Genomic DNA, 25,375 nt, shown 5'->3' with positions numbered 1-25,375 from the left:
GCATTGTTCTTTGTCTTTAAGATAAATCTTAAGTAACTTCCATTGAAGTTGCTCTTAGTATAATATAGATTGTAATAATAATTGTTGAGGTCGATTTTTGTACCCAACCCATGTGTATTTGAATAGATTGGATTTAAAATCAATATCTAGGCACTAGAGCTAAGTAAAAATCCTACAAAGTAAGGATCATTTGAAGTGATTTAATTAAATTAATTTTCAATTTTTAGATTTTTTCTTCTTCTAAATTCTAGTTTATTTTACTTTTGAAGTTTCATAACATGTTAAATTAATTTAAGAGTGTGTTTGTGTTACTAGTGATAATATCATAATGATAATAGTGGTGTGAGATCATGATGGTGACATTTCTTGTAATGGTGGTGATTGTAAAATCTCCATTGATCGATGATATTAGATATAATGGTCACAATAAATATAATAATAATGGTAATGACGATAATAACAATGTTATCGATTATGATAAAAATAACACGTTTGGTTTCAAAAATTACACTTAAAAACCGAAAACCAAAAGCTCACAACCAATCCGAACAAGTCCCAAGTTATTTACTTTATTTATCTACAAACTCTAATTTTAAGAGTTTGGTAAACTCAAGCAACATGTCTACTTCGACTCGACCTCCGCAAGTTAAAATGGTTTATAATGGTTTTTTTTTTTTTGTCTCCTACCATTCTCCCAAAGTTGTTCTTCTGCTGCCGCAAGCTAGCTTGTACACATCAAATGGTTTTTAAAAAATAATTGAATACTGGAGTATGTATGTTGCATGTACTATGTAGTACTTAATATTGATTGAGAATTTGAGAATGTAAAAACTAACTATTAAAACTTAAAAAGTAAAAGCTTCTAACCTTGACAAATTCTGCCTGTAAAAGCAGAACTTTGATGACCTTTTTCCCTGATGTCTCTGATTAGAGACACTATGATTCTCAAAGCAGCAGAACAAGCTCAGGTTTATTGGAAGTTCTATGGGTAGGACTGTATCCTCGTACAGTTGCATTTCACTTTATAATTTCTACTTTTATGACCGTGTACGTCACAGGGGTCAGATTAACAATTAACAAGCTATTGAATTTAAAATTAATCATAAAAAAATTAACATATCTGCATCAACACGCATCAAATCATCACCATCAGCCACAGAAACCATCAAAACATGCACCAAAAACATTAAGGCTGTAATAGCGGGGCAGCAAAATCACCCTACAACAATGAGAAAATTCAATACCTTGGCCCGTGAACGAAGAGGAGCAATTGAAAGCAAATGGGAGTGATTAGAGATGAGATTGGGAATTAAGGTTTGTGAATTTGTGACAAGGGAGATACCGTGATACATTGAACAAGGAATGATTTGGGGTGTGTTAGAAATGAGGTAGGAAGGGTGCTACGTGCTACGGATTTGGTTTTGACTTTGGAGTTAAGGCATAGAGGTGGAGCTATTGTGAAGACATGAATGCCTGAACGACAAAGTCTACAAATTTGGATTTGAATTTCTGGTTTTCATTTTGAAAATTCACAAGTCAAAGAAATGGACACCAATTTGTGAAAAGGAAAAAAATAGATGGTTTTGAATAAAATACCAATCCAGCAAATCAAATTTGTAAATGATTTGTGTCAATCTAGTTACGGATTGGCTTTACACAATTGGATTTTATGCCCACCCTTAAATAATTGGAAAAAATAAGAACAATAATATCCAGCCATTGATGATACCAAGGGGAAAGCTCCTCTGATAATCTAATACTAAAACAGCAAATTGGAATTGTTCACAATGCATAATTCTTGGGTTATACAGTGTTCAGCTTCCTTTGGCTGCCAGCAAAGGTATTATTACTACATCAACAAACACAGCCCACGATGAACACTAAAACGAACGGAAAAGGCATGCATCAGTCAGATCCCCAAGCCAGAGGATACAACTGACACCTAAGTAAAAGGTCCAAATAGTTATGAAAATACTGTACAGAGAAGGAACTGCCATCCCAAAATACTCCTCACTTCTTTGCAAGCAGCTTCTTTGGAAGCTTATCCAGAGGAGTCGATTTTAAAAGAAAAAGCCTAACAGCACGCTCCTGCAAAGTACCTCCACATTTTAACCCACGTGACTGCAGTTCAGACTTCAACCTTTCCAAGCCAAGAACCTGCCAAGGCCATAGAAATGGCAACCGCATTAAACTTCAGATGCTAATAAACAACAATCCATGGCCACTTATATTTTAAAATATCTCTAAAACTACAAGTTTGTGACATGTAACAAAATTACATCCAAACACCAAAATATCAATAGAACTTTCATAAAACAGTTAGCTTAAAAGTTAGTGCTAGACAAGATTCATCAAATAAAATTCAACATATTAATGCAGCAGTGTATAATTAAAATAATAACAAAAGGTACTACCACACAGACAGACAGAAGGAGCGAATATGTTAATGAAATTATACCTCAAGTTCGGCAGCTGCATTAAAAGCATCAAAATTCAGGGGCTCCTCCAATGTGGGAACACTAGTGCTTGGCGAGCTTTCTTCATTGACTGCTACTTTATGCTCAAGAGATCCATCAATTTCCATATCATTAGATTCACCAGCACTGGCCACGTTTTCAGAGCCCACAGTATTCGAGGCATTGGAGGTTTGATTCAGAGCACCATCAAACTTGTCAGACACACCTCCACGGCAATCCTGATATCTATTTTCTTCAGCATTAAGTCCAGCAACCACTGACTCCTTTGGCATTGCAGTAGCCTTGTCGCTTACAACAGGTTCAGCCACAACACTCAGTCCTGCCTGGGTACTTTCGCCACTCACTTTTCCTTGTACAGCATATTCCTTCTCTTCTTCAGACCCACTTTCACACGAGACTCCACCCCCAGTTACCGAATCCAAACTACCGTCACCCTTATTTGCACCGGACTCATTCTGGCCATCCAACAAATCCGATTTCTCAGTCTCCCCCTCTTCATCAGACACATCACTGTCACTTTCATTCAGTTTCCTCTTCCCCATCCTACAAAACACAAATACATTTATCAACAATCCACAAAGTACAAACAATCATTCAATTAATATAAAAAACAATTAACAAAAAACACATGTCAATTTACCATATCTTCAACCTCTTGGCATCATTGTGGGGTTGTGAAGGGCCCTTGCGCTTGGCAGTGAGTACCTCCTTAACGGACAAGGCAACCTCAGCAACGCAACGTTCAGATTCCTCCCTGTATTTGGCGACGTATTTATGGGCCTCGCCATCACCTTCACTCTTTCCCTTACCCTTACCCTTACCCTTCTTCATCTGCTTCTTCAGAAACTCCTCCGCCACCTTCTCGAGCTTTCTCTCCTCTTCCCCGGCCTTCCACTCCTCCAACCTCTTCTCGGCGTTGACGTGCCTCAGCCTCCGGCCACTCATGTCCCTGCACGCGTCGAAATTGTTCGTCTTCTTCTGCCCCGCCTTCGTCGCTGCGCCACGCAGCAGCGAGCCGAAGCCGCCCTTCCCGCCCTTGAGGCGCAGCAGCAAGCGCACCGAGGGGAACATGTTGCCGTCCTCCGGGGAGCATTGGATCGCCGATTTTTCATCGTTCAGATGGCGGAAACCCGTGACGAGGCGCTGGTGCTGCGCGGGGATTCCGGTGAGTTCGAAGAGGCGATCCTTGATGGAATTCGCGTAGAGAATCGGAGAGGGGAATAGGAGGGTTAGGGTTTTCCCGTCCAAATGCTTCACGAACAGGTTGTACATCTTCTTGCTCCGGTTCTGCTCCATTGTCGAATTCGATCCAAAACCAGGATTTCGGAAATTAGGGTTTGGGGAAATCGGAGAGAAATGTTATATCATCTGCGTGTAAATATTTTTATACCTCCCGTTTATTTTCCTCGTTCGTATATGGAAAATAATAGAACGGGATTACTATTCCATCCATAAAGTTTCTATATTTTGGAAAATTCAACTTACTTTTAATTTAATCAACTAATAATAGATGTTGGTGATATTTTATTATTTTTAATTTGTATAATATCTTATATCAAAAATGAAAAATTTATGTAAAAATTTAATTATAATCAAATGCCGGTGATATTTGATTATATTTTTAATTTATATAAATTGATTACTTATTACATTATTTTATTTATTAATATAATATAAATAATATAATTATTTTATTGTTATATTATATTATTATATATAACAATAAAGCTGATATTTATCAAAATATCTATGTAAATATCTTATATAATAGATATAAATCAACCTCTAATATCAAACATGAATTATTATATTGTGTGAAAGTATTTTTTAAAAAAAATTTAGCTAAAAGAATTTATAGAAAAATTAATTTTTTTATTTATTATAATTACTTATAAATTAAATATTAATATTTTAAAATAAATTAATTCTATAAATTAAACATAATTTTTTCTTATACAACAAAAAAAATTTAGAGATTTTTTTAATTTTTTTATATAATTTAATTTTTATTTATCATAATTATTTACAAGTAATATTTTAATATTTTTAAAATAAATATCAATAAAGTAGAGTTGTTAAAATTGATTAAAATTCAAAAATTAACTCGACCTACCAAAGATTTGAGTCGGGTTGAATTAGAAATTTTTGACTCATTCTAGTTATAAAAAAAATTTGTTTGACTCACTTACAATTCGACTCACCACCAATTAACTTATGATAAGCCAAATTGGCTCACCTAGTATATTTTTTTTTTTTTTTTTTTTAGGTTCTTAAGTGTTAATTTAAGTAATTATACATTTATGTCATCAACTCAATTTTGTACATATTAATTATAAACTATGATAATTAATATTTTATGACATCAATTTGATATTATTTTTTAATATTTTATATAATAATTTTGATTTTATAAGTTGATTAAGTTGGTTGTGAATGATTTATATATGCAGTTCAACTAGTGACCCACCGGTTCAACCTTTGACCCACTGACTCAATACCTTAACCGGTTCAATGACCGGTCCAGTTTTTAAAACTATGATTTAAATTATCAACCTCTGGTGGACCGGATCAAACTGATTTTTTTTAAGCTCATCATAAGGTGTGTCAGATTGAGTTGATCCAACACATAATGGATCGAGTCGAATTAAAAATTGTTTCTTTGAATGAACTTGAATATTATCCAAATAATTCGGCCTTAAGATTAATATATTAACTAACTTTCTTAATTTATATATATAATAGATATTTCACAATTATTTTATTATATAATTTACTAAAATAATTTTGTATTAATTTTAATTTCTCCAAAGTATATCATATTTATTTATAAATCGCGCAACACCATGTGAATATGTAGTATTCAATTTTGATGCAATATTACATCACTGCATAATCACATATAGATGTTGAAGCAATTCTTAAACAACACAACAAAAATATGCACACATAATAGATTGTCAAAGTTAGTGTTTCTGAGCAGTGAAATCTGGTTCAGCTGGCTTTGGAGGTAACAGTCTCTGTTGCATTTTACTGTGTCTGTTATTTTCTCTCAAGGTTCGCAGTGCATTAGCAGCAAACCTTGATGCATACATGGTAACACCAAGGCTTGGAGTAGACCCCTCCTCATTTGCCAAAGCATCTTGTAGCTTGGCTTCTGCTTCGCGCAATGACTTCTCAATCTTCCTTTTCCAATACCGACGCCACGCTGCTTGTATGAAAGTGGCAGCCCATGTCTTCCACTGTGAGGAATAGAACCTGCATGAAAAAACAAACACATTGCATATAAATTCATGAGGTTATTAAGTTTTGTGTAAAAAATTAGGAGAGAATTGTATTCTAATTTCTAAGATCTTTACCATAATCCCACATGTGCTTATGAAAAAGAGTAATACTTTAAGATTGGTCATCACATGGATTTATGACTTCTATTATTGATAATGATTTTACAATCTGATCTGATGTTAAAAGCATTATATCTGCACCTTATTTCTATTGTCTACAAAGTTTTACCCGAGGAAAAAGGAGAAATTAACATGATTATGATATCAATTATCGAGTCTTACCTGAAAGCATGTTGGAGCTGTTTGCTGTGAAGACGTCGAAATTGGGAAGCAACAAACTTCAAGTCATCAGCCATGAGAGCAAAGGCTTCTACTTCTGATATAGTTTCTACTGTCCTAGTTGAAATGGGTAGATTTGAGGTGGAGTGGGGATCCAAGGCCCATGTTAGAAGCTCCTCTCCACAGAAATCACCGGCCATGAGAAACAAGGAGTTGAAGAAACCAGTTCTTCCACCATTTGTTGTCATAGTAGAAACTTTTCCACGCATTATGAAAAGCATCTCATCAACTGGATCTCCTTCACGAACAATTTGACTCTTCTCAGTGTAAAGGACTGGCTTAAGTCTATTGCACATTGCATCCAACAACTGCTCATCCATTTTCTCAAACATTGGCACCTAAAGCAATAACAACATAAAAATGTTCATTAGTTACACAATTTTCACTACAATTCGAACTAAATAATTAGATGAGGAAACATGATTATGGATTGTACTGACTTTTTTAACTAAAGCTAAGCAAAGGTGACGCTTTATGTCCCTTCTGAGATCTTTAGGAAGGTTACGAATTAATGCTTCCTCCTCAACACCCCTATTTTCTTGCCATTGGTACTGTTCATACCGTCTAATTCTTTCCTTCAAGTTCTCGGGTAGCATACGGTGGGACATCCACTGTTCTGCATCCTGTCTCTTCACTCTCATCTCCTCCACTCTAACAGTTGTAGATTGCAGATATTTCTGTAACAATATTCAACTTGGTAGTTAGCAAACTAATCTTGCATAAAAACTAACTTTTCAAATGTTAGGTGGGAATGTCCTAATTTACTGATGGAGTCAACTGTAATACAGTGATCTATAAATGGGAGAATTTTTGGATGACAACTTCTTAACAATAGTATTTAAATCAATATTGGAGATAGGAAGTTCTACATGTGTTGCTTCATCAGGCCACTCCCCAACGTTTGAAAAGCTAACATTTTTTGAAAGAAAAAAAAACACTCGTGAACTTCTCGACAACAACATTATTTCTTTTTGGAAGACCATAAATTACCTGCATGTTTCCGATGAGCAACGAGAATAAAAACAATCCAAAGATGCCAATGAAGATTGCAAAGGCTATCTCCGGAACATAAGTACTTGTCTTGAGATTTTGTCCAAGAGCACTGCAATAGATGACAAATTTTTTAATTCTGGTATGCTTTGGACCCCATCTTATAATAAATTGCATTGAATTTTCCTTGATAATTAAGATGTTAAAACCACTAATAGTAAATCCATAGAAATATTGAAAACGAAATTAGATAAGGATATAGAAGTTCTAGAGTTCATAAAATTAATAAGCATACTGCATTTGTATGTATGAAAAACAAGAAAACAGAAGATTATATTGGCCAACCTTAAATTGCGCAAACCCCACCAAAAGCAGTAGAAGAACTTCTGAGGAAAATCTGTTGTATATTCTACCACACCTGAATCTAGAGCATCAAAATATATTCCAAAGTTGAAGGTGTTTCTGTCTGTGATTTTATCAGGATCAACGAAAGAACAATTTCTACGAAGATGGGAAAGAACTTCATTATCTCGAACTCCACAACTCGTGTAATTTTGATGAAAGAGTGAAGCTTTCTTCAACTCTCTGCGCCAGCACCGCACCTCTGACTCTACCGAAAGCATATACCAGTTAGCTCCAACCACCTAATAAGTCACACGTATTTAGTGATCATAAAGCTCAGCATGGTAACTACCTAGGAACATGCATAAATTGGATTTATATATTAACAATCAATTTAGATAGATGCTTAAAATGCTTATCTATTAATAATAAGGAGATTTTTTATAGGTAAAGTTCTTAAAATCACTTTAATTTGTATCCAAATAAACTCTAAAAATAAAAATCCGCTTACATGACTTGCTAGCATATAGAGAAAAAGATTAGAAGCAGCTCCAGCCCATGCTGTCTGAGTCAATATTCCAGAAGTTCTAGTAACTTCTTTGAATAGTGGATAGATCCGCAAAAGCCTTGGCACATACTGGATTAATACTGCAAACTTCAACAACTCCTTTGCTACAAATGGATCTGTTGTTCCCAGGCTTGGATTTGTGGCTAAAACAATCACCTAAGTGTCAAACACAACATCAAATTGAACCGAACTGAAAAATGTTAATTGATACAAACAAAATGCCTTTAATTTGGCTTGTTATCTTTGAAAAATAAATAAATAATACATATAAGATTGTGTTTGAGAGGAACTATACCTGTGGAAGTGGAATAATTGATAGAATATCAATGATGAAAAGTGAAGTCAAGTATTTTTTCATTATAGCCACAGGATCATCAATGAGTTCACCCCTTCCGAAAACACGAGAAGAAGGGGCAATGAACCCTGTCTTAAACTGAAAGATTATGCGAAGAATGTAGAATAGATCAAAGAAGGTGCGAAGAACACTGGCAGTGATCTGCAATGCTGTATCCAAATCAAGGCATTTTTTATCATCAATAATCACTGGAATGTAAAAGAAGAAGGGGTCCACAGAGACTGCCATCACACACGTTATTACAAAGATTTTGTTCCATTTTTGAAGGACTGGACCCTGTGGATCAAGAATGTTCTTCCTAGGTGGCAGCTTTTTCTGTCCATCACTTACAAAATGGACGACTGAAGCTCTTCTCATGTCCTTCATCTTCGTTGACTTACTCTCCAGCCTTCTTCCTATACTCTTCAAAACAGCACTCACACTTGGTCTACCTTTTCTTTTGTGACGTACATCTTTAATAGGATCTTCTTGCTCTATACTAAAAGATGACTCTGATTTCCAGTCCTCAAACCTAGATGGAGAGAAATTTAAACTTATCAAATGAATTATGATCAAGTCTCCGAAAGGACACCTCAATGGTTGTGTTTGAGTTTGACTACTACATATTCCAAAATTAAAACGATATCATGATCAAATCTCCTTACTAGCGCCCAGAGGGAGAGTAGTGGTGTTTTAACTTGAAAAAAATAGAGAATACAAACCACCACACGCAGACACTGATCTTGCTATCGATTTTAAATTGGTAATTATCTAACTTGGATTATTAGTTGCACATTTCGGTGTCAAACTGTCACGTTTTGGAGGCAAATGAGCGATGTTGTTTAGAAAAGCAACATATGAACGAATGAAATTACAAAAAAGATGAAGCAGAATGGATTCGAATGTGTGTACCAAGAGTACTAAAATTAAAACAATAGAAATATGCAACAACACCAGGACTGAGCAACCGAACCTCACAAATTTATGTCCCTTTGCATTCATGGTTAAACTATTTCAGCATCCAGTGAGAACAGAAACAGAAGACTCAGGCCTGAAAAATCGAATATCAAATTAGTAACTTATTTTCGTCCTCCAAAAGTTATAGTGCAAATTTAACTAGAAAGGGCAAGGATCAATGATCTGTTAAACGATAATATACATTAATTAATTACTTAAATTTACAGAAGTATAGCCACCAACACTGCATATATTTATATTCAATTCAAGTTAAGAGGACACGACAACCAACGTCGACCAGGTCAGAAATGACTGTTCGTATATAAATAACCAAAAAGGACACGACAATTTTTTAAGAGGGAACACTTGTACCTTATGAAACTATGCATCGGCATCATGAGAACAATAATGATGAAGACTAAGATGAAACAAAAAAAAGATAAACACGTAGTTAACAGTAACACGAACTAGTTGATCGATTATAAGGAACCACTGGTAGAAAACAAACATGTAAGGCACAAATAAGCAAAACTTCAATCAACCAATCAAATAGACTAATCAATAGACTCGGTGTTTGATTTCTGAAAAACCAAGAAGAAGAAAGGTAGTTAAATAAAAGATTTGTCTATTTTTACAGAAAAGGAAACAACAATCTTAAATATGCAAAGTTACATTACATGCAGTAATAACTTGTAGCCTTGGAGGAACCGTTTGCAAGGTTTGAGAGCTCAGAGAGATATTGATGGAAATGATTGGCGTTTTGGTGTTGTACAAATTAGATAGAATGAAAATAACAAAGAAAGTGAGAGAAGGAAAGACTCAGACCAAGTCCACGCTGTAAGAAGAGTCAAATCCAGCAGCCAGCACGTCAATACATGCAAAATTCCAACGGAATGAAAGCAACATGAAAATGAAACACTCAAATTTCTTGTTGAATTTAATTAAATATAAGCTACAACTATGCTCTTCGGTATAAAAAAAACACCGTGCGGTACGGAAAATACAAGAAATATTATATTAAAGATAACGAAAATAGCAATATTTCCTTTTTAAACAAAAATAAAAAACACATGAAACCCGCCTCCTAAATGAGATTTAGATCTGGTTAAAAGAAATAGATAGTCAAAGAATTTAGTCTCAAGTAAATTTGTTCACCTCAATTCGAATTAATCAGAAATTAATTGTTAGGTAACCAAAGTCTAAGAAAGAAAACAATAACGCTGTTATTATATCCTCCTATTCCACCTCTTACTATCTTAAATGACGAGTAGATATTAAATGCATTTATTTTCATCCAATACTTACTATAAAGGATATTCTCTGCTAATTTATTTTCATCCAATACTTACTATAAAGGAGAATTAAGAAATTAATCTACATTCAATTTTTTTAAAAATTTATAAACTTGATCCATATATTAAGAACTTTAAATTTAATTATTAAATTATTGAAATTTGATGTAGAATATGAATTATTGAATGGAATAAACTTACGTAAACTTACTCTTAGAATAAACAGATTCTTCCTCGATATATATAATGACGAACCCACTTATTCTATGAGTAAATTTACTCAATTCAATACTTAAATTTTATATCAAATTTTAATTATTTAATTATTGAATTAAATTTTTTTAATGCATAGATTAAGATTATAATTTTTTTAAAAAAATTAAAAATTATTTGATATCCCATTTTATTAATTCAAATCAACATATAAATATTTTTATGATTATCCGTCAATTTGAATTAATAAAATGGAATATCAAATAGTTTTCAAATTTTTTAAAATTTTAAATACTTGATTTATGCATAAGAACTTTTAATTCAACAATTGGATCGTTAAAATTTAAATTATAAGTGGAGTAAGTCAAAATAAACTTACTCCTGAAAGTTAAAGTAAGTAGATCTCTCTGTATATATATGATTTTATTATTTTTTAAAAATAAATATTATAATATACTAATTTTAATTTTATATCATTAAATTTTCATAAAATACATGAAATAAAACACCTATCCACCGTAATCAATAATATTGATTTATTTTTTTTTTGAAAAAAATGCACAAGCTTTTACGATTAAGGTGAGAGAGAAAATGTTTTCTTAAATATTTTTTTATTATTCTGAGATAAAAAAAACACATATTCATAATCCTTAATAAAGAAAATAATAAAAATAATAATAATATTTTATAAAAATTATAAATATATTATAAAAAGAACTGCTAATTCTTTTTAAATAACAAGGCCAAAGGGAATAAGAGATTCATTGGAGGATGAATGAAAGATTTAGAATTAGTAGGAATATTTAAAATTATTTAAAAAGAAAAAACACGGTAACAATACGACGATACACAAATGATGTCTATCTTTATTTTGAGAGGAAGGGAAGGGGGGTTGCAACGTCCATCACAACTTACATTAGTAATTATATTAAAAATTATACTTGATTATACTTTTTCCCCCATAATCTTTGGTATGTAAACTCCAAAGTCAAAATAAAGACTCTACAAACATAAGATAACATAACATGAAACGGTCTCTCTTGCATTTAATTAAGAATCAAAACAAGAAGATTAATAGTCTTTTTTTTTCTCAATAGACAAATCTAAATGACACTATAACTAGAAAACATAAATAGCAAACAAGAGTAAATATTGTGTACTTACTCTAATGAGTTATCTTGCTCTATATCTATTACTCTTCATTTGCTAGACTTTGTTCTCTAAACAAATAGATATATAAAAGTTTAAGTAGATTTATTTTATGTAAAGAAAATAATTTGGTATTTATGCTCAAACTTACATATTTTCACTTTGTGAGTTGACTTTGTAATATATTTTTTTTATTATTATTTATGAAAATCTTGAAAAAGAATACGTAGGTTAAAATTTTTGGAATAACATTAGGAGTGACAAATAGATAGATCAAATAAGTCTTTAGATATATTATAATGAATCACATCAAAATAATTCAATTAATAATTTTTAATGAATTTCAGTTAATAATAAAAAGGGTGTTAGAAATAGAATGTTAAAAAGAATGTCACTGACATTGTTTCTATGAAAAATTAAGAGTTAGTGATTCTTTTCTTTTGAGCTTGTCACATATCATATTACGGATATCCTTAATATTGATGATTGATATCCTTTTGTGTATTAGTATGTCCTTAGGAGTTGTTTGATTGGATAACTAGAGAAACTTCATTTTAATTATGTTGGGAGAAAATTCTTCTTGAAAATGAACCAAGTAAATAATTAATATAAAAAATCATCAAATCTATAACACATCAATTTGTGGTGGATGAGTTTCACGTTTAAATTAAATTCTTAAATAAATATTTAAAAGTTTTAGTTGTTTGGTGGAACAGGGGAGATGTTGTTACTTGTTGGCATATCTTGTGTTCAAACTTGACGTTTGCCATTTTAAACGTTTGTAACCTTAATTTTAACTGTATCATACTGGGATATATGAAATTTGCTACTTTAAACATATGGGATCTTGATTGGAATAATAAGTTCAAACTGTGATTAAAAAAAAAACAAAGAAAAGGACAAGGACATGGAGAGAGGAAGCCAATTGATAGAGAGATAAAGAGATATTTTAATGAGAATTTGAGAAGATGGAGAGAAGTATATGTTGCAAAGGATCCATGTCCGTCATCACTCATAACTGCAACTTGGCCTATTTTAGTCAGATTTCAGAACTCATAAAAGGTCTTTGAACATGCAACGCGATGCTGAAAACCATCTAAAATATGAAAGTAAACATATGGAATTTAAGTTGTATAATTGTCCATGTTATTACATTTCGTAGAGTAATAATTTATTTACACTCTTATATACCAAATACCTCGTTAATACTTGGTATTTGTCTCTTTCTTTTTTTTTTTTCCAATCATGTCGTTAACCAATCACACACTTGGAATGACATTTATAAAACCAACTTAATTAAGTAATGTTTCCCATCATTTGACGCAAACAGTAGTTGCCTATACCATTGGGATTCACTTTTGTTGAAACTTGAGAAAGTCATGAAGTTTGCATGCAATGCAAGTAGAGAAACCAACCAACCAATTGCACAAGTATCTCTCTCTATATATATATTACATTTGGTCCTTAATTTAAAACAGTCTAGTTCCAACTATCCTTAAACGTGCTGCTTCATTGACAATGAAAATGTCAAGAACAGCAACCTTTCTAGCTGGGCTTCTATCCATAGTCATTCTCATAATTACAAGATGTGAAGCTCTGGCTTCAGTACCATGCTCCACAGTTATTGAGGAGGTTGCACCTTGCACTAGCTTCTTGCAAGAAAGCACTAAGAAGCCCTCTCAGGCATGTTGCAGTGGCGTCAAGAAAGTAAGTGGTGAGGGTGTTACCAAAAAAGATCGAGCAGATATATGCCAGTGCCTCAAGGAAGGACTGGCTTTGGTTGGAAATTATGATCCTAATCTTATACCTCAACTTCCCAAAGCTTGTGGTCTGTCTGTTAAACTTCCTCCCATTGATAAGAAAACTGATTGCTCCAAGTAAGTCTCTTCTTTGTTCTCTTTCACTTCATTTTAGGCTTAATTGCTTTTTTGTCATCCATATTTCATGATTTCATGAATTTTATCACTTACACAACTTTCAAAATTTTGCATATTTAACTATTCTATTAGTTAATTGCTGATATAACATGTTAAAAATATATCATGTTAATCCCTGATAGAAACTATTGATATGACATTAGGATGTTGATGAAGCATATAATATATCATATCAATATCAACATGTCATATAAATAATCAACATTTTATGTTATCATTTAATTAATAAAGATAAATGATAATTTAATGAGATAACAAAATATGAGAAAATTTGAAAGTTAAGTCACAATGTGTAATTTCAAAAGTTGGATGACAAAATTTGTGAAATTGTGAAATTAGATGACAAAAAAAAATGCGAGTCTTTCAATTTATATTATGCTTTTAACAGCATCTTTTAATATAACTATGAGGACGATGTTGACTATTTCTTTTTTGCTCATACAGTGTAAGCTTTATGATGTGAATGCTTACTTTTGTGGTGCTACTAATGGAAACGTGACCAGGAAAAGTTACTAAGGAAGTTGAAAAATAAATTGCCAACCAGGATTGTACTATGGGCCATGAATAAATAAAATACATTTTATATGTACAAAATCTATTTTTATTGCTTCATTCTTTTAAGTTTATTTATTTACTTGGTAATGTGCCATAAAATAACTGAATCAAACTTGACGTTGCAAGCTTGATCATCTAAACAAAAGTAACAAGAAGATCAAACTAGATCTAGTTAAACTCAATGTGGCCATTTGTTTAAGGACAAGTATGACTACTCTACAAAATGTGCGTTTTCTTCTTTAGCTACCTTTCTTCAGCGTGAATACAAAATATGGACTATATTTGTCTCAAAGAATCAGCATAATTTACAAGTTCATAATTAGTGCATTTTCAAGGAAACTGTCAGTGTTGGATTACTGACTAGACTATAAGGTTGTATTTTGAATTTATAAATTTAAATTTAAAATTTGTAATCTAAATTATTTACATTAATCTTTTGTACATATATATTCCCTATAAATTTTCATGAAATTTTAATGCAATGTTAAATGTTCATGCAAGTCTTTTGCCGGTACATATCCACATATAGTTGTTGAAGCAATTCTTAAAAACCCACCAAAAATATGTACACACTAGAATTTGCAAGTTCGCGTTTCAGAGCAGTGAAATTAGGCTCAGCTGGCTTTGGAGGTAACAGAGATAGTAGTCTCTGTTGCTATTTTCTCTCAACGTTCGCAATGCATTAGCAACAAACCTTGATGCATACATGGTAACACCAAGGCTTAGAGTAGACCCCTCCTCATTTGCCAAAGCATCTTGTAGCTTGTCTTCAGCTTCGCGCAATGACTTCTCAATCTTCTTTTTCCAGTACCAACGTCAAGTTGCTTGTATGAAAGTGGCAGCCCATGTCTTCCGCTGTGATAATAGAACCTGCATGAAAAAACAAACACATTGCATAAAAATTCATGAGGTTATGAAGTTTTGTGTAAAAAATTAGGAGAGAATAGTATTCTAATTTCTAAGATCTTTACCATAATCCCACATGTGCTCATGAAAAATGAGTAATACTTTAAGGTTGGTCATAGTTTTTATGACTTCTATTATTGATAATTTTTTACAATCTGATGTTAAAAGCATTATATCTGCACCTTGTTTCTATTGTCTACAAAGTGTTACATGAGGAAAAAAGAGAAATTAACATGATTACGATATCAATTCTCGAACCTTACCTGAAAACATGTTGGAGATGATTTCTGTGAAGACGTCGAAATTGAGAAGCAACAAACTTCAACTCATCAAAATACTTTTATTTTATTTACACTGTAGATTTCAATTATTCTAATTTAGTTACTTTTTTTTTACATAAAATTTATATTTATTTTTATTCAATTGATTTTTTTATTTTGCAGAAATAATATTTATAATGTTAATGATTAGATTTGTCTAAGAAAAGATATAGAAAGTTGATTGATAATTGGTTTAGATAGGAGATATTTGAATATATATAAGAATAATTTTGGAAGGAGGTATAGTTATAAATAAGGAAGTGTATATATCATGAGTTTTATAAGTACATCTCTTTTGCTTCTTTTTTTTTAAAATTCTAACATATGTTTAATCTTCTCGTTTTTAATTTTTACATTCACCCCCTTGTATTTTCTTTATTCTTCATCTATTTTAGTAGATAATTTTAATTCTCTCAATTTTCACATTACTTTCTCTCACTATTTTTATTTTTCACATACATTTAGATCATAGAATTAGTGTGCAACATTGTTGTAGGCACGTACGACTTTCTCGAAAATTCCTATCAAGTTTGACATGTGTTTTTCCTTTGAACACTTCTTCCCCTTTCACACTTTTAAAAACTTTATTAAATTTAGTATTATGAAAAAGACATTCCAAAACACTAATTTTACTATGAAAATTAGTGTTATGTCTCTTGTGCGTGTGGAAACTAAAAGAGGGGAAGGAGAAGGTAATAATGTAAAAATTGAAAAAGGAAAGGAAAAAAGAATAATGTAAAAATCAAAAGAATTAAAATTACCTACAAAAATATATGAGGAGTGGAAGAAATAGGTCGGAAGTGGGGAAAATGTGAATACATGTGAAAACTATAAAGAAGGAAAAAGATGTGTGAAAAAATGGACTAAAGTGAATGTTAGAAGTGTAAAATAAAAAAATTAAAAATTAAAATATTTAAGGATATTTTAGAAATTTATTTTTTTTAAAAAAGAGGTGTGCTTATAAAAAATGAGGTATATATATCATGAGTTTAAAAACAAATTAAAATAAAAAAAATTGGGTTCTAATAGTCAAATTAAGCCAAACGATAAATAAAACCAAGATTTAACTATCAACACTCTCTTTTTTACATGTACATTCATTATTCCTCCCCATTAAACTACCCTAACCCTCATCTCTTTCTCCCTCCTCTCTCTCTCTCTCTCTCTATATATATATATAAAGAGGAATTTACTTATTTTAAAAGTAAGTTTATTTACACTTCACTCAATAACTTAAATTTTGGCAAAAATATACTTTTCGTCTCTTATATTATTTATTAGTGTCAATTTAGTCCCACTTTAATTATTTGAATCAATTTAGTCTCACATCTTTAAAATGTATTTCAATATTTGACCTTTCGTTTCCTCCATTAAAATACTTAACGAATGTGACACGTGTCATGACACGTGTCATGTCATCATGACACATGGCATGACATGTGGCATGATAACATGACATGTGTCTTGATACGTGTCAGATCTGTTAAATATTTAAACGAAAAAAATGAAAGGTTAAACATTGGGATAATAGATGTAGGACTAAATTGATTCAATTAATTAAAGTGAGACTAAATTGACACTAATAAAAAATATAAAGGACGAAAAATGTATTTTTGCCCTTAATGAATATTCATTGATAACATGTATGAATATATTTTTTACTCATTTATAAGTGGGATGGGAACAGATACGGTAGTATCTATATCCTGATATTCACAAATACCCATTAAATAATATTATTTAAATATTTGTATTTTAACTTATATTTTTTATATTATTTTTAATTAAAAAAAACTATTATTAATTACAGGTTAAAAATTAATGTCAATTATTTATCTTTAATATTACAATATATTTAACATCAAATATAAATTTATAATTATTTATAATACTTTTAATATTCACGGGACAAATTTTTATTTGACGAGACAAATTCAAATATCCTAGTACTTGCCAAAGGAATATCCGACAAGATCCCATTGTCATCTCTAATCAGAGCCAAAGGAATGTATAAGATAAGAAAGTTGGGATCAAGTGGCCAAAACCCGAAAGTGAAACAAATGTACGAAAATAATAATAATAAAGTTCCATCTCAGGTAAATAAGAAAGAGAGCATGTATTGAGATCTAAGGATATGTTTAGATAAGTTTCTTCAAAAACACTTTTAGAAGTAAAAATTAAGAAAGAAAATTGAAACAAATTTCTCGATAAGCTAAAATTAGCTTATACAAGAGTTAAAAATAAGATTTTGAATAAATTAATTGAATAAAACTTTTATAAATTAATTTATGCATAAGTTGATTTTAACTTACGAAAAAACTCATTTTATTTATTTTTATTATTTTTCTCTCCTAGAAGTGCTGAAGTTTTTAGAGAAGTTTATCCGATCAAACCCTAAATAAATAATAAAGGGAAAGTAAAGATGAAATGAAGGGGGGAAATGTAAATTTGGGTTCAAGATATATCAGGAACTAAGGAATAAAACAAAAGTACATTGGGATTTGGCCTAGTAGGTGTAGTATAAATAATTTTCAGGACAACAAAACAAAAATGAATTTAAAAACAATAATAAGAGGGAAAAGGGATGAATCAAAATAGAAATGAAAAAAAAATGAGAATAAAATAAAGGTGAGGGGATAAAAAATAAAATTCATAATACTAGTTAGTAATTACAGGAAATTTAACTAGTATCTATTTTAATTTTCTACATTTAAAATAAATAGCGAGTGAAATAGAAATTGGAAGATATGGTATAAAAACAATTTGAATCTTACTAAAGAGTAGAGACCAGAAAGGACTTGGTAATTCACATCATCTCCAACAAAATAAATTTATTCTTCATGAAGAATAATAATAGTTCTATCTATTTTGTAGAATAGTAATGTAATGTGAATCAACCAATATATATCCCAATGCATCCATTACATTCTAAACGCACCACCCAATATTTGCAAATAGCAGTTTCTCAAAAAAATTAAAAATAACATTCTAAAGATTACTACTTCAGCTATCAATTTAAGTTTTCCATCATCGCGCTGGTTTTACACATCAGGCTGCCTACATACGCCGTGCAATCTAGATAACACATTTATAATTATTAGTCATAATTTTACCAAACCTAACAATTTTAATGTGGAACATAACTAGCTTCAACTTCACTTAAGATCCCTCATCGTCAGACTGAGAATCTGGGGGCTCTGTATTAACAAAGAAGTCATCCACTGAAATAAAAACAAAGGTATCAAGGTTACACTCAACCTTGACCTTAACTTCAGAAACTACGCAGTAATAACTAACAAGAGAAACCAGGTGCTACCAAATATTGTAAACTTAAAGAACAACAACCATTTCCATTCATTATGTATAATATTATTTAGCAACTAGATGCAGCTAAACATAAATCTAAATCTGCATGAGCTTGAAGCAGCAAAACAAAATCAAAATCTAATGAAGCACCCAACTTTGCTAACATATCCGCCACTGATTAACCTCGCTAAAAACATGTTGAATCACGAGACTCCAATCTCTGCTAAGATACTCCCTAATCTATAGAACCTCATTGCACAGAAGGTGCTGATAAGGAACTCCCTTAGTCACCTTCTCAACTGTTGCATGAGAATTCATTTAAATTTCTATATTTTCCAAATTATCAAATTCTCCATGGTTTCATATGCTCTCCTAGCTTAAAATTTGAGACTTTGGATTTCTTTATGATGTATGTATTTGACATTATAGCTTTGTAGTTTGAGTCATTTCAATGTTTGCTTCTCTTAACTAGGTTTTATAGAAGTTTACAGTCTATATTCTTGACTCTAGATGTATATTCTGAAATCTTTCATGACTGCAAACTAGATTTTAAAGAAGTTCCAAACATTTCTTTTAACCTTCCTACACTTTGCCGAGGCTAAGAATTTAGTAGATCCTATTGATTATCATCTAAGACTAAATCTATTTCATCCAATGCTATTCACCAAATTTATAAATTTGAGATGAAAAAAATGGATATACATGTACATAAATGTGTCTTTGTGCATTTACCTATGTCCTTTTGATCTGATGATTCAAGCAAAATATTTGAATCGGAATGCATAAATGGTGAACCAGGATAGTTTCCTAGAGCTCCTAGATCTGCATAGAAAGATAATTCATAAATAACCATGAATATGTCCACAAAGGATAGAGATTTAAAAGGAAAAAATTACAACAGAAGCCAAGGTCCCAAAATCATTAAAGGTTGTAAATCTCAGACAACTTCCAGATGGCCTCTAATCACCTTAACTTTGACTATGTATCTAAAAATGGATCTCACAGCAAAGTAAGAAATTACCTCCCAAGTTTGACAAATCTTCTGTTAAATCAGATAAGCTAAAATTCCACTGAATTTGATCAAGTGATCTGGAAATCCCTGTGCCATTATCTGGTGCAAGTTGCAGTCCTAAAGAGCTTGTCACATCAGATGTAAATACTGTATCAAGGACAGATGTATCTGTGCCGATTCCTGATATTTCTGGAGGAGTGAAAGGGAAATGGCCACTGGAAGCTACTGATTGCGGACTAACAGGCATTTCTGACAAGGATGACATTGCACTATTTGGTGGAATAAATGAGATATATTAGGAGTACTATGGTCCATCACAATACTTCAAGAAGGATAAAAGCGGCTAATGTTATTCTATCAAGCAAAATACTAATAAAAGAACGAGAGGAAGTAGTTCCACATCCACTAATTTAACTAACATTTAAGCACATGATAACCACAACACTCCAAGCATAATAATGCGGAAACAATGGTGAAGCAAAGCTTTCATATTTCCAACAGTCACCTGAATGCAAGGACCCTTTGGGCTTGAAGTATAGACATATCAACTAATAAATCTCCTTAAAAGCTTAATTGCTCAAGTTATTCAGTGAAGACACGTTATTTCTTATAAGAGAAACTTAGATGAAGAATATCATTTGTTGGATGTTGTGTGGTTACTACTAACCACTACAGCTCCCCATATAAATTAAATGCCTGCTAAGAAGACCATCATTATTTAAACAAACACTTAGAAACACTTTGTAAATCAAGCCACCAAACAGTTCGTCGACAAAACCAGTTGGTACTATGCACAACAGCCATTTAACACATTTAAAGACAAAATGAAATATAAATTCCAATATACAAAGCCAATGAGAAAACACAAGGCCTAAATAGAAGACCTTGTTATTCTCATGTCCATTGAATGACTAAACTGAAAGAAGCATGTGAGGTCAGACATGTTCTCACCCATTCCCAGATCTTGTCCTAATTGGATGGAAGTTGTTTGGTGCAGGGACTCCATTAACCACATGGCAATTTGATATACCACTACCCATGGAGTCAAGATGTGGTAGACCAGTTGCTGGGATGGAAGGCTGCTGTAGCACGGGGTATCCCATAGGTAGGTTGTTGACTGCACTGCAAACAAATGGTGTTCAAGAATTACAAGACGAGAGAAAAAAATATACGGGAAGAGCAGAAACAAGTGAATTTACACTCCTATAAAGAAGATAAACGGTGAAGCTTGATCTCATGCCAAAAGCAAAAGGTAAATAAAAGCACACACGTCTCAAATCTTAATTAGGTTATGAACCATTGTTCTAGCCCTTCACTACTCTCAAAGGGGAGAGAGGTGCCATTAGTGTTATATATTAGACATTTAGCTTATAACTTTAATACATGCACGAGTGGTTAAAGCTTTGGAAGACTAAATGTAGTTTGGTTTGTTAGAAAGTTCAACAAGGCTTAAATTATGCGTTGGTATTACGGTTCTTGCATGGAGATAAATCTAAACCACATGCAGATTTATAGGTGGAAAAGAGAGTTTTGTGTAAATTGATGAAATTAGGAACATTTATAGCTAGAATTCATATATTTAACTCATGTATAATTTTGAACTTCTTTTCATTAGTTATGGATTTTAGAATAGTTTCCATATTTTGGTCTTAAATTAAGACCCAAATTTGTTGCCTATATAAGGTGGGGAAATATTGATTTTGGGAGTTAAATACTACTTGGAATTAGAAATTTCAGATTCTCTTCTCCAAAGGTGAAAGTATCTTTTCTTCTTGGGGTTTATAAATTCTTACTAGAACAGTATCAAGATTTGTGAGTAGATTCTTGTGGTAAGTACTCCTTGTTTAAATTCGTTATTGCAGGAATTCCCATTGGATCAAGGTTTCCCTATTTTGGTCTGTGGATGAGCACTATTATGAGATTAAGGAATTTTGTTCATATGTAACCATAATTAGATTTCAATCTGATGTTTGCTTCTAAGTCCACATATCTATTTATCTCGAGCTTTCCTTATCAATAAGGCTGCTCAATATGCAAAGACCCACCTATCAATCATCAAGTCTTTCACACTATTTCTTCTATCTCATAATACGGATGTAGAAACCTTTTCCTTGACACAAATGGTCAGATCCTTGTTGTTGACTAGGAATTTAGCAGTGTACTAAGAATAATAGTCAGAAACTCGGAATAATTATAGCATAACACAAGAAGGAAAATGTAAGTGTCGCCACTCAGAACTTAAAGTTTAAGTAGTCATACAATATGAGGCAATAATTTACCAGGCATTGGATGGGCTCCATTCTGTATGGGAGCCAAAGGAATCTTCATAGGCAAGGTATAGTTCATCAGATGATACTGATTCTCAAGCAAATGATTGAACAAAAGTATTTGCCTTTTCAATTTTAGCCTGATGTAGTAGGCTCTAAAGAAACCAGTGTTCTCCTCCTCCAACTTCTGCCATACTGAATTTGAAAAGGGAAAAAAGAAAAGGATCAAACAGAAGGCAATGGGATCTGAGAGCATATATTTTAAAAGGAAAATAGATAAAAATGCATTTGAGGCCATTCTTTTCAATAGCAACATGTCTCACTCTCATATCAAATAATGTTTATATGTGCAACATAAAGCCACATAAAAGATAACCATTATATTTAAATAAAAATTTGAACAACTGACACAATAAATTTATTTTTATTATTATTAGAATGAAATTATAAATGACATGACAGAGACTTCAAGATGCCTACCCAGAGTTGTAAATCCAGGATCTATCTTTGCCCGTGTCAAGAGTGTTTTGACCACTTCATCTTTATTCATATATAATTGTAGGCACCTTTCTATTAAATTTTGTACCTACAAAATTTGTTTGAATATTTAGTCAAAAAGGTAAGAAAAAAAAAAAAAAAAAGATTAGTCCAGATTAGCTTTTGTAAATTGTCCTGTAAAAGCATGGGAAACACAAAACAAGTGCAGAAGTCAAGAGTTGACTAAAATGTTTAACAAAATTCTCTTACAAGCTCAATATCCTGCCGTGAAATTTTTTTGCTATCATTGCTTGAAGCAGATGCTGAAGCTGAGTCTGTGATAGGTGCATCAGTTGTGTGATTGTTTGGACATTCACTCTGTGAATCATGAGAAGCTTTAGCTGGGGACTGTAATTCTTGTGTGCTCTGCCAATCCATAAAAGGTTAATCAACTTCAATACAATAACAAAGTCCAATAATGTTTTTCATAGTTGACTATGTAAGCTTAGCTAATCCAGGAATCGTATGCATTTGATTGATTGAAGTAATTTTGTTATGGAAAACTTGTCCTTTCACCACAGAATACCACGGTGTACAAAAAAATTGTTGATCTTAATTGTGGTATGGAAAGGAGCAATATCAGGCCTTCACATCCTTAATTTTCTCTGCCAATATGGTCAGATGCAGTAAATGCGTAAAATTGATGACATAGGGCAATTGTTTGTGGATATTGCAAACTAAGTAACAACATAAATGATTATAACAGGAGAGAACCTGCCAGTTCTTCATTTCTGCCGAAAGCATGCTGAGCACATGTCTTTGGGAAACTTAGGAAATGAGCTTGAATTCAATATATTATGCATATAAGTCTATGAAAACCTCGAGTTGAAGTAGTTTTCATCTGAAACAATGGTAAGGAAAGGATATTATAAATCTTAATGTGAACAAACCCATCTACAAAGAAATCTAAAATCTTAAAAACACGTGAACGAGTAGAATTTTTCAGTAAATTAAATTACAAGAGAGTTCAATTGCTGCAATTGAATTCCATCTCTCTTTTTTAGCATAAAGATTATGTATTTCACATTTTTTTGCTACACCGCATTAGGTCACAACTCACAAACAGTGTAGAGCACCGGCGAGATTCACTAAAAGATTAAAACAAACAAACGCAGAAACAATTAGCAAAGTATGTATCCGAAGAGGGAAATAAAGATTATATAGTAATTTATATTACCTATGCACGCAGATGAATGGAGGAAAGTGAGTATGTAGGTAACTCTGACAAAATTGAGAGCAAGATGTGGAAACTAGAATATAAACGACACATTTGCTGGTGAGGTCAAACTGAAATTACACAGTGTCATATCATGGATCTTTCTTCCCAATTCGTGTAATTTTACATTTTGCAAAAGGCAGATCATTTTAGATTTTCTTTTTCTTTAAAAAAATGATGTTGTACTATAAAATTTTTAAAAATAAAATAATATTTATAAAGTTAAGAATTAAGAATTTTTAAATAAAAATACTTAATTTAGCAAATTTAAAAAAAATAATTTGAAAACTTATCCTTTAATAAAGAGATTAAAATCCAAAACAAAAAACTTCGGACACGGCTATAATAGGAATACATGGCACTGTGTACCGCCAAGCTCCATTTTTATTTTATTTTTTAATTTATTATAATTTATCAGGAGATCGAGAAAATTTAATAAAAAAATATATATATTATTTTAGTTGTGTGGATTGTACATTAGTAAGGTTTAGGGTTGAGGTAATTCTCCTAAGTGTAATAGAAATTCTTTTCACAAGTTCGAAACTACTTGTTGCTTTTTAGATTTAATATATTAAATATTTATAAATTTTGGAGTGAGCAAAGAACATAATTCATCAAATAATGCAAGTAATTAAAAAATAACAAGGTAACATGTTATATATATATATATATATATATATATATATATATATATATATATATATATATATATGATTAGTTGGATATATACATTTTATATTTTTATATTTTATTTAATAAAAGTATTTAAGAATTATTCATCTTTTTTAGATTAATCGATGTTGTATTTGATTTTTAAATTATAAAGTCTCGAATTTTGTTTTTATAAAAATGATTTATTTTTTATTATTTAAATTTAAAGATAAAATTATTTAAAAAAATATCTACATTAAATTAAATTATTATTTTTATATATGTTATAGATTATAGAAATATTGAAAAAATATTATATAAAAAATATTAATAAAGTTTACGTTGAAATCTCAATAATAAAGGATATTGACAATTTTATTATGTGATATTACATTTTCAATTATTGCATAAGGTAGAACACAATCAAAACTCAAATTTTTTGTTTTTATATTGGATAACTCTATTTGTCACATTTAGGGATGGGATGGATATTTAATGAGCAAGTATCCACATATTTTTTCAATACTCGTAGATATCTATGGGTACTCGCGATTATTTATTAAAAAGTATCTTAAAAATATTCAAGAAAAATATTTTAACTACACATTTTAGTTATTTATAATAATTTTTTTAAAAAGTTATAAAAATTTGTAAAATAAAATATGCTTAAAAAATTTGAAAATTATAACTAAAATTTAAATAACATCTATGTAAAAAAAATTGAAA

The 25,375-nt window shown here is 31.3% G+C and overlaps 4 protein-coding genes across 8 annotated transcripts; 1 reads left to right on the top strand and 3 right to left on the bottom strand.

The window, feature by feature from the left end:
- Positions 1-1,719: 1,719 nt before the first annotated feature.
- On the bottom strand, positions 1,720-3,874 carry LOC109796057 (Ubiquitin-like superfamily protein). The gene is made up of 3 exons (XM_020355672.3): positions 3,118-3,874; positions 2,459-3,020; positions 1,720-2,157 (listed from the first exon to the last, which is right to left on the bottom strand). The coding sequence occupies exons 1-3, from the start codon at positions 3,771-3,773 to the stop codon at positions 2,011-2,013; spliced, it is 1,365 nt and encodes a 454-aa protein (XP_020211261.1). The 5' UTR covers positions 3,774-3,874; the 3' UTR covers positions 1,720-2,010.
- A 1,356-nt stretch (positions 3,875-5,230) lies between these two features.
- LOC109796056 (cyclic nucleotide-gated ion channel 1) lies at positions 5,231-10,123 on the bottom strand. Of its 2 annotated transcripts, none has more exons than XM_020355670.3 (9): positions 9,966-10,123; positions 9,305-9,382; positions 8,293-8,863; positions 7,941-8,153; positions 7,433-7,731; positions 7,088-7,199; positions 6,538-6,774; positions 6,041-6,435; positions 5,231-5,732 (listed from the first exon to the last, which is right to left on the bottom strand). In XM_020355670.3, exons 2-9 carry the CDS (start codon positions 9,331-9,333, stop codon positions 5,441-5,443), a joined length of 2,148 nt encoding a protein of 715 aa, XP_020211259.1. In that variant the 5' UTR covers positions 9,334-9,382; positions 9,966-10,123; the 3' UTR covers positions 5,231-5,440. The 2 variants fall into 2 exon arrangements, with proteins under 2 accessions (XP_020211259.1, XP_029126982.1); XM_029271149.2 differs by lacking the exon at positions 9,966-10,123 and adding an exon at positions 9,661-9,927.
- A 3,285-nt stretch (positions 10,124-13,408) lies between these two features.
- LOC109796542 (non-specific lipid-transfer protein 3) lies at positions 13,409-14,477 on the top strand. Its single transcript, XM_020356210.3, has 2 exons — positions 13,409-13,819; positions 14,324-14,477. Exons 1-2 carry the CDS (start codon positions 13,461-13,463, stop codon positions 14,340-14,342), a joined length of 378 nt encoding a protein of 125 aa, XP_020211799.2. The 5' UTR covers positions 13,409-13,460; the 3' UTR covers positions 14,343-14,477.
- A 330-nt stretch (positions 14,478-14,807) lies between these two features.
- LOC109797883 (uncharacterized) lies at positions 14,808-24,116 on the bottom strand. 4 transcript variants are annotated; one of them, XM_083066430.1, is made up of 10 exons: positions 23,960-24,096; positions 23,742-23,870; positions 23,497-23,623; positions 22,993-23,148; positions 22,726-22,831; positions 22,258-22,440; positions 20,930-21,095; positions 19,988-20,247; positions 19,699-19,788; positions 14,808-15,304 (listed from the first exon to the last, which is right to left on the bottom strand). In XM_083066430.1, the coding sequence occupies exons 3-10, from the start codon at positions 23,524-23,526 to the stop codon at positions 15,225-15,227; spliced, it is 1,071 nt and encodes a 356-aa protein (XP_082922556.1). In that variant the 5' UTR covers positions 23,527-23,623; positions 23,742-23,870; positions 23,960-24,096; the 3' UTR covers positions 14,808-15,224. The 4 variants fall into 4 exon arrangements, with proteins under 4 accessions (XP_082922556.1, XP_082922558.1, XP_082922557.1 ...); XM_083066432.1 differs by having other exon boundaries at positions 23,843-23,870; XM_020358038.3 differs by lacking the exon at positions 14,808-15,304 and adding an exon at positions 18,477-18,881 and having other exon boundaries at positions 23,960-24,093.
- Positions 24,117-25,375: the final 1,259 nt, after the last annotated feature.

This window comes from Cajanus cajan, chromosome 11 (genome assembly GCF_000230855.2).
Source record: "Cajanus cajan strain Asha chromosome 11, NIPB_CcT2T_4, whole genome shotgun sequence".
Lineage (NCBI taxonomy): Eukaryota > Viridiplantae > Streptophyta > Magnoliopsida > Fabales > Fabaceae > Cajanus > Cajanus cajan.
This window is presented reverse-complemented; position numbering and strand designations above follow the sequence as displayed.